Source organism: Neodiprion fabricii, chromosome 2, assembly GCF_021155785.1.
Source record: "Neodiprion fabricii isolate iyNeoFabr1 chromosome 2, iyNeoFabr1.1, whole genome shotgun sequence".
In the NCBI taxonomy this organism is placed as follows: domain Eukaryota; kingdom Metazoa; phylum Arthropoda; class Insecta; order Hymenoptera; family Diprionidae; genus Neodiprion; species Neodiprion fabricii.
In genome coordinates, this window is record NC_060240.1 from 5,434,122 (window position 1) to 5,444,174 (window position 10,053).

General features: G+C 34.7%; 1 protein-coding gene across 8 annotated transcripts in view; it reads right to left on the reverse strand.

Moving 5' to 3' along the window:
• LOC124174596 (disco-interacting protein 2) overlaps window positions 1-10,053 on the reverse strand; it is a 43,647-nt gene that overhangs the window by 16,870 nt on the left and 16,724 nt on the right. For 6 of the 8 annotated variants that reach the window (XM_046553834.1, XM_046553833.1, XM_046553832.1 and 3 more), the window contains exons 2-3: window positions 9,489-9,560; window positions 6,499-6,744 (exon numbers count right to left, since the gene is read on the reverse strand). In XM_046553834.1, coding sequence (XP_046409790.1) covers window positions 6,499-6,744; window positions 9,489-9,560 — 318 coding nt within the window. The remainder of the gene's footprint in view (window positions 1-6,498; window positions 6,745-9,488; window positions 9,561-10,053) is intronic. The other 2 variants (XM_046553831.1, XM_046553830.1) reach the window with 1 other exon arrangement.

Genomic DNA, 10,053 nt, shown 5'->3' on the forward strand with positions numbered 1-10,053 from the left:
TTTTATTTATTTTTTTTATTTCTTTTTCTTTTTTTTTCTATTAATCAAGAAGATCTTAGTTTCTCGAATTTCTGTAAAAGCATACGTTTCATTAGTCTCACAATCTAATTGTGAGAATATTTCTGAGAATTAGTGCAGATAAATTAAAAAAATGAAATATGCAAATTTCATTACAGGGCTACATTTAGTTGAAAAAAATGTATGAATTGTTGTACTTTCTATGAGTCACTGTTTTACAATCGTGCCGATTATAAACGTGGAATGCACCGTACGTTATGAGTAATCCACACCCTCGGTCAGCCGGTGTGATTATTATTCGATTCTTAAGTGACGGCAGCGGTTAAAAAAAAAAAAAAGATAAAAATAAATTTACCGAGTGCAGTAAGATTTCCCGCTCGTTTCTAAAAAAAAAAAACAGCGATATGATTCCAGGACTTCTATTTATCGGTAAAGATAAGCAGTTTCGAAACTGAGATTACAAAAATTAAGAATCACAATAATTGTGGGAAAATTCGTAATACACACGATACACATATTTTATACAGCGTTTCATTTGAAACTTTAGTTTAGAATAAAAGTTGACGATATTTGTTACGTTATTAACCTTATATGTAATATTGTATACCGGGACAATATCTTGAAACATGGAAATCAACCGCGCATGCGCCGAATAATTAAATCTCATTGGTCGGCGAAATCTTGTCTGCGATGCAGGCGGGCCAACCTACGCAAAATGTCTACGTTTGAATTTTCAAAGAGCGTAAGCGTTAAATCCCGACCGTTCTTTGAAGAATCAACTTTCCGAACCGATAAAAAATGCTTCCCAAACCTTTCCGAGTCACCGCCTCAATTATTTAAGATTCTAACCTCGAAAATTCGTATCAACCACATCGCCGGCAGAAACAGTTTGACAGCCTATAAAACTCGCGCATGCGCGGTTGATTTTCAAATTTCAAGAGATTATTCCGGTATACTGTAATGTAAAATACATTCTGTTGACACTATCTTTCTTTTTTTCTTTTTTTTTTTTTGGAATTTCGGATAAATTATACGGCCGTTCTATCGGTAAAAGAAACACATAATGGACACCCGGATAACATATCGGTAAGATCTATGACCAAATAGTTAGGTGTGCCTTATTCGGAGAATCAGGGTCAAATGAGAACAATTTTCTACGCACTTAGGCGCGCGCTTGTTTTACCATCCTAGAAATTGTACAGTAGGCATAATGAGATAAGAAATTGTATCCTCTCACAATATTCGTCACGCATATACATATACATATGCACATATATATATATATATATAGTATATAAACATCTGCAGCAGCTTTACTTTCAAGATTTTACTCCTCTCGTACATAAGAAAATGTCTGAAAACTTTCCCTCGACATCCTGTAGCTTTTCGTAACGAAACGGATGTAAGTAAGTAAGTGATTAAGTATATAAGGTAGGTATTATAAACGCATATAATGTGTGTGTGTGTGTGTGTGTGTATATATAATGCATGGGATGTAAATATGTATCGTTACTATCAAATATAATAATGATATGACAAAATTCTAAGAAGGAAGTCGTATCGTTGCATCATTATTGTTACACAGTCATTACATTTCCCTTGTATTTCTTATTTTTCTTATAACTCCGGAGGAAAAAAGAGAGTAGAAAAAAAAGAGCACGGCGCGTCAAGTTTTTCGGCAAACCTTTTATCCGTTATACGATATATCTTACAAACTCAGTCCCAAATCGTTTATAATTATACATTTTATCTTCAATACGATTTACAGAAATGAATTTCTGTTTGTGAATATTGTTCTTTTGATTATTTTTCTTTTTTTTCAATCGAGACTACGCGCGTGAAAAAGAGAAAAGCTTAGCCGGGAATTACAAAATATAGTGAGAGTAAAAAATAACGGATATGGGAAACTTGACGTAACTGGTTTTCGGATGAGAGAGAAAAAAAAAATTGGCTCAATAAGATTAATTTATTTCCTTACCTCTCTTCTTTCGAGATACGTAGAACATTTATAATCCTGTTAGTTGCAATAATCCGTTTTTATAATCGTCGATGAAAAATGTTTTCGCGGATATACACACGCACACACATATACATACATATATATATGTATATTATTAGGTAAAGTAATACATTAATTCACATCTTTTAACGGAGCTTATTGTCTGCAGCGATGCGAACTGTACCGATGATAATCAACGTGTAAAACGGAACGTAGGATGCATGGATATGACGCGTGACGTGACATGGATTTACATTTACTTCAATACCACAGATATAAACGTGACAAATAAAGGAAAGAGGCAAGCTACGGGAGGAGAAGTGGGAGAAGAAGGATGAGGAGGGAATTTCAGGAAGTTACATCGGAAAATACTTTGTACAACTTTTCCTAGTTTTTCAAATGACTGAAAGTCGGATTTCTCAGATAAGATAATAAATAACCAAACGCGATAAACGTAAGTATAAAATAATACAATATAGAAAAGTGAAAAATAAGATAGAAAGCTCATCTTTTCACAGATTCTTTCCTTCAACCTGAACAAAACAGTTTTGAAGGGTGTCGGGGTGGAAAATGGTAAATTATTTTTTTCTCAAACATTCTAATATAAACGTGTATGTTTTAACATAACCGTTAATATACCGTCTGTTCGTTTTTAATTTTTTTTTTTTTTTAAATTTTTTTTTCTAATCCCCCGTCAGCGTCAAGTTTGTTCTTCTAGCTGTTTTTTTTTTCCCCTTATACATGCATCAAGGTTGAAGCGTATTACAATATAATGTGAAAACTTGATACCGTTGCACAGAAATTGCGCGTACAAAGCGTGACAAATTTGTTCCCCGTGTGATGATAAGATTCGAAGAAAACTACGCCTACGTGAAGAAACATATTTCCTTACCTTTAAACTTATTTGTAAATTGTGTATAAATAGATATATATCATCAAGTATGTGCATATACATATATATATATATATATATATATATATATATATATATATATATATATATATATATATATATATATATATATATATATATATATATACACATGTATGTACGTTATTATCTATTAAAAGCGTGTATAATAATATACCGTTACGCAGCAGAGCAAGTCGACCGTAAACGTATATATTATACATGCAATATACAAACGCAGGGTGTCAATTTGCAATTTGCAATAATTTGAAATTCGCTTTGCACTCGAACGCGCCCTGTTTGCAATATATGTCTCCAAACGCAGGTGAAACGAGTTGCGGAAGAATAGAGGAGAAAAAAAAAAAAAAAAAGAACAGCAACAAAAAATAAAAAAAAAAAAACCGACCGAACGGAAGTTAATCAGCCGCATCCAAGTCGGGGAAAAAAATTTCACACTTCGACGCTATTTTTGCAGCCTTTCCCTTTTCCCTGATTTTACTTCCTATTTTTTTTTTTTTTCTTGTAATGAATTGTGGAAAAAGTAGAGAAAAAGAAAAAAAAAAAAAAAGAAAAAATAAGTAAAATCGACAATAACGGTGAAAATACGAAAAACAAACGGACAAAGTGAGAAGAGAAAAAAGGACGTACGCGCATACGTTGCACACGTATATTTGTATTACGACAGAGTTGAAGGAACTGCGATTAATTGGAATCGCTATGACGGCATCGCTACGTGACTCATTATATGTGCTGCACACATACATTAAAACAACCGTGACGAGTCGATTATTTCTCATTTTACACGACATTTACGTATACGTATACAATACAATAGATGAAAAACTAACAACGTTGGATAAAAATTGAAAAAAATTTTAAGAAATAAAAACGCACACGTACATGAGTAATATTGAGCTGGGTTTACATGGAAGACGACAAATTTCCGTCCCAATTTGTTCTCATCATTTTTCGATTAAATTTGACAAGAATTTATTACGATACGAGGAAAACTTTTTTATTTCTCACGATTAGTTTTCCACATTTACAACCAAGGGGTTGGCCACTCGGAAAAAAGTGACACAGTTATTGAAGACTCTGCAGAAAAGATTGAAGAAAATCTTTCATTATTGCAAAAGATTTCCCGTTTTAAGTATAAAAATCTGATTACATGTGACTGCGGACAAATTTCATGACTACCGCGTTAAAGGAAAGTAAATAAAAATAAAAAGCAATCATATGTAATCGTCTGTAATCGTCGGTGATTTTTTTTTCACGAGTTAAATAATATATACCAAAGTACGTGCAGTGCATACTCTTTTCGCCTAGCTGAAAACGAGCAGCGAGACGGGAAGATTAACAGCATTCTCTGTTACAATATTTTTTTTATTGTTTTTCAAAAAACGAGGAACGAATAAATCTCTTATTTGCACGATTTTTAAATTTCACATCATCGAGGTTTTGAAGATTTCGTCATTACTGTAATCACAATGACTAACGATATGGTGGCAAATGACTACAATTTAAAAAAAAAATGACTGTTGGATTACAGACGTTTATTTGCAAAATGATTACAGTAACGGATGACAACAATGAATGCTTCGGTGGCTAACCCCTTGATTTATCTACATAAAACTAGTTCGCGGTACAGAAAAATTAACTATGATTCAAGACGAATAAGAAGTTCGAAAAAGAGAAACGGATATCTAATATTATATGTATTTGTATTGCACGGAAAATATTACTTCGTTTTTTTTTCTAACTGAATGCATATGTGTATATATATATATGTATACATACAATACATACACTTACATTTGCCTGCATACATTACATTCAAAGACATTAAATAGCGCTGAACTCTCCATTACGTATAAATTAAACGACGTCTTAGCAGCCACGCTGTTGTAGCAATCAACGAGTGATTGACCGTAATTTCATACTTACAACAGTACGTATATTGTACATACAGCAATATGGCCTACACATGTTCGGTCCTATCCTGCACTGTGCGCGCAGTGAGAAACTGTAATGCAAGTATATGTATGTATATGGGGCATTCCACGTCAAATTAGCAGCCCATGTACCGCACCCGTTTCGATTTTAACAATTTTTTTTTTCTATGATGTTCTCATTGGCCCAAAAGGGTTTCGGAGAATTTTTTGTACACACATGTATCATAATCCGTGACATATTAGTGTATGTGGTTACCCATGCACGTATAATATGTATACGCGTAGGCGATAAAACGACGACTTACACTATGAGCTACACTCACTACGATGTGTAACTACACATTGTTGTTTATGTATAGAATAAAATATTGAAATGGAAGTAAGAAAAATGGAAAACTACAATGCAATTATGATAACATTAACAATAATAACAACACGCCTTTAATACGTGTAATATATTACACGAACGTATATATATACCAGCTACCGAGGGGTGATTCACTCTAGTTTTTTTTTAATTGCTTTTCTCTACCCCCTAATATCGGAATTAGGTATCTTGTTCTCAAATGAAATTTCAAGTGATTCTAGGTGAATTAGAATGCGATTGAAACAGCTTTATACGGGTGACGGAGGTATACCAGCCAGAAGACGTTTAATCGTAAGAAGTGAAATTCCCCTCGGAATTAACATCATACATAAAAACCTACCTGCAGCGATTAATTTTATGCCTAAACCGACATAGGAGGTTCGAAAATCGAGGAAATTTCAACTATAATAATATAGCGAGAAAAAGGCAGAAGAAGAGAAAGAGAAAGAGGGGTGAGGACGAGAGAGAAAAAGAGAGAGAGAAAGAACACACACAAACCGAAGCGACAACCGCGTGTATGATAAATTAAAGCCGATCACGACAAAACTATAGGTATATAGGTATAATATACAATGTTACGGGTATATCCATATATTATTAATACAAATGTGCTGATCCGCGACGCAAACTTTTTCCGTTTCGAAAAATCTTACCGAAAGCCGGAGAAACGGTCCACATAATATATAATCGTCAATATACCCATATAAATGTACACTTGGGGACAATGAATCTGAGGCTGATAATTTTTTCCACTAGACAGTTACGTTGGCAACACAGTGAAACCTACAGCGCCACAGTCGGCCGAGCGCGAAACAAACTCAATCTCAATACACGCAACATAACCCATGACCGCCGAATCTAACCTTAGAATACCACGTGGATAATGACTTGTTGAATTGACACGTATTCTATTCCAAGTTTAGATTCGACGGTCATGGGTTATGTTACGTTTATTGAGATTGAGTTTGTTTCGCGCTCGGCCGACGATGGCGCTGTAGGTTTCACTGTGTCGCCAACGTAACTGTCTAGTGTAAAAAATATGCCGTCTCAGATTCATTGTCCCCAAGTGTACCTACATAAAACAACAGTGCACGGTGAAGACACTATTTGAGAAATTATGATGTGATACCTAACATGTATTAGGTATATACATTACACATATATGCAGACAAGAAAGGGAGCGAATTTATAAGCGAGGAAAACGAGGGAGAAAGGTGGCGACAGAGAAAGAGAGAGAGAGAATACCAGCTACCTGAGTGATAGCGTTTCTCCGAGTGTGTGACGCGACGCTGAGTGCGACGGGCGCGTGGCTGGGGGCGTCCGCCTCCACCTCCGCCGCCTCCACCGCCTCCGGCATATCCGGTTCCGCCACTGCCGCCTCTTTCGGCAGGGCCAACAACCCCAACGACGGCGTTGCCTGCACCACCGCCACCATCCGCACCTCCACCTCCACCAACACCAACACCAACACCAACACCGACACCGATTCCACCAATCCCTGCGAGAGCCGCACGCGAAAGGCACGAATAGAAATATGGATAGGTGTGACAGTATGGGTTTGCGATAATTTTTCTCATTCATCAATGAATAATGAACGACGCTTCGTCGTTTTTACGTTCGCTCTACACGCGAACCGGACAATGGCAGATATGTTTTAGAAGACAGTTCGTAAAGTATGACGGATTTTCTTCAGCAGTAGCGAATTTATTTCTTATTTTCATTGCTTTGAAATGCTCAACGTGACGCGCGCACTGTGTTGAGAAAAAAGAATTTTCACATCATTCCCGAGACGCTGGTAGATAGGTAAAGCAGGCTTCTCGGTACAGATTCCGTTACCGACACTTAGCCAAGCCACAAACCTTTATCTAGAATCCTCGAAGGTGGGACGTATCTACTTTCAGGATTGATTCTCAGGTTTATTGTAAATTTAATCTCAGGACCCGATTTATTTATTTTTTTTCTTCAAGGACATAAATCTAATACATAAATCTAATTATTCTAATACTTTATGATTGCCGCAAAAATCAAGTTGTCTTATCAGTTTCCGAAGAAGGATCTTTTCCTTTTTAATGTTTCGGTATCTCGACGCGACTACATCTGCAACAACTTCGTTATACGTTTTAGCACACATTTACCGCTTGTATGGCAGAGAGGGTTAAACTACCATACCGATTGAACATTATACATTGATATGCGGTTGTATTCATAATGTACACTACATATTGAATTATTTATTCAAATTACTCCACTGTTCACAATCTCATGTACCGCACCGCAATTGTTATACATGCAGATTCCACAGGATCAGCTGCTGATGCAAAGTTCGAAATTTTCTCATGCAAATTGAATTTGAAACCATTATACACACGTTTTACAAATATCTGATATATATAAGGATCTGTGCAATTTTTTTGCTCGTATTCAAATCATACAAAATGTAGACTCTGTAAGAACACTTTAAGCTGACTATTACCCGTGTTGAAACGGATTTTGTTATTATATATTTTTCTCTTGCTAAAATGCGTTTGTCAGGGTTTTGTTGGTCAATTTACACTGCATACACTAACTACGCATGTAATAATAAACTACCTAATCTACGTTCTACGGACGATTGCAAAACAGTATAAAATGAATCTGCTGCGGCAAAAACGTATAAGGTAGGTATATAAAATATGCGCAGTAAACATACCGTAAACGATAAAATGTTACACAGGTACAAAGCCAACTTTCTACTTGTCAATTACTGTAATATGATAATATAATGTGTGCATACTTTTTTCGACTATATAAATATAGTGTGTGTTGAATTTCAAGGCTAAAGCAGCATGAAGAGTTTGCTTGTATAAATATGGCGTGCGAATGAAATAACAGTGTGTTATTGAAAAATACTTGTACCTATGTATGTGATATTATAAATGTGTTTACATATTAGATAATCAACTCGCGTATGAATGAATTAACGAAATCGAGTTAAAAACAGATGAATATGTTCGTAGATTATTACACTACAGTACGCTTTGCGATTATATATGTATATATAAAATGTGTAATATGCAGCTGCTGCGTGTGTAAAAAAAAAGTGTAAAAGATGAAGAGAAATATCAACCGTTATTATACACTATAAATATAAAAAAAAAAAAAAAAAAAAAACGAGTGTAACGTATAAAACAATTAGGTGTGAAAAATGTTCAGCGTTGAGTAAATTTTTTTCTTTTCTCTTTTCTGTTTTTGTTTAGATATAATTTACAGTAACGATAGGAATTTCTCAATTCCACAGTAGGAAAAAACGTAGTAAATTATTTTCAAACCTCAAGTACAATGAAATAAAACTATTCACATATAATATGTAATAATAATAATAATTTATGCATAAATTAATAATATAACTACACCGCGTTATTAATATAAATGCGTTTTCACTTTTTTTTTCTCACTGATCGAGAGATCTGCCATTGTTCGTTTCGCGTGTTAACTTCGCCTCGGCTCGCCCGCCTATAACTAAGTATACATACATATATGTGTAATATACAGTTTGAATGTTTTATATATATATGTATGAAGGTGTTATCGTTTATCACATATTGCATAAAAAAAAAAGTTTTATGTAAAGTGGATATAATAATAAATATATAAATGGGTATACATGTATGTATGTAATGTATAAACGCGTAGAGAAAACTCTTTTTATATGTATGTAGGTACATTATTATGCAGAAAAGGGAATCCAAGGCGAATATATTCTCGTGTAATTATTTAATTATCTGTGTGAGAATTGTGACGAGGGAACAAGGTGTAAGTATACGGCTGTTATACGCAATTATTCAATTTTCACATTTGCTACGAGTTGATAATAATCACCTCTTGTGCAAAAGCGAATTGGTGTGGAGTCGGAAGAGGAGAAAAGAAAATAAAAACAGAATGGAACGCGATTGTTAAAAAACGTTCGTAAAATTATAGTTAAAATTATAGATATTAATAGATAAAATATTTCGTATTTTGTGCGTCTCGAATGAAAAAAAAAAAAATCAAGACATGTGGAATAAAAAGAGTCAATTCGCTTTTCCACGAGATATTATAACTATAAATAATTTTCAGAATGTTATGATGTTAGCCATGGAGGTAATAAAAATATGAATTATAGCGGATGAATAAGTTTCTTTCAATTCTTTTGGTAATGTGAGTAAAATTTAGTATAACTATTTGCGATCCTTTCTCGTCATGCCGATAATCTGTAGGACTTACCCTGCTGTTTGGAGGTGTACTGCTGGAGCAGCCTCGTCCTCTTTTTCTCATATCCTTTTTGCGTAATGTCCCCTGCGACAGAGAGAATAAAGAAAAGAAAAATTAGCATCCATTAAATGTTTAATGCGCGCTTCTTCCTTTCCTCGCGATTTCTCTCTCGCGATTTTGAGTGAGGAGGATAAAGACGAAAGGGTGCCAACGTAGTTCAGTCAAATTGGGTCTGAATTAAAGATATTCGAGACGTAGCTGCATTTATGTGTACAGGGTTTTCGACGGCGTTTCGATAAAACAGCAAAATTTGACGTTTTCTTCGTTTTCTTTCGAGAACTGCTATCGATCAATGAAGAATGACTTAACCATCGTATAAAGAAGAAAATTCTACATCGAATTATGTCCTCGTATGTCGGAAATTGAATCGTCTTGACAAATTAAGAAAACAGAAATTATTTCACCAAAATTCCCTAGATGCCGTCGATAAGTAGAATTTCTTTCTTATCAATATGTTAATCCGACTCCGTTTCCGACATATGAACACATAATTCGATGTAGAATTTCCCGTCCTACA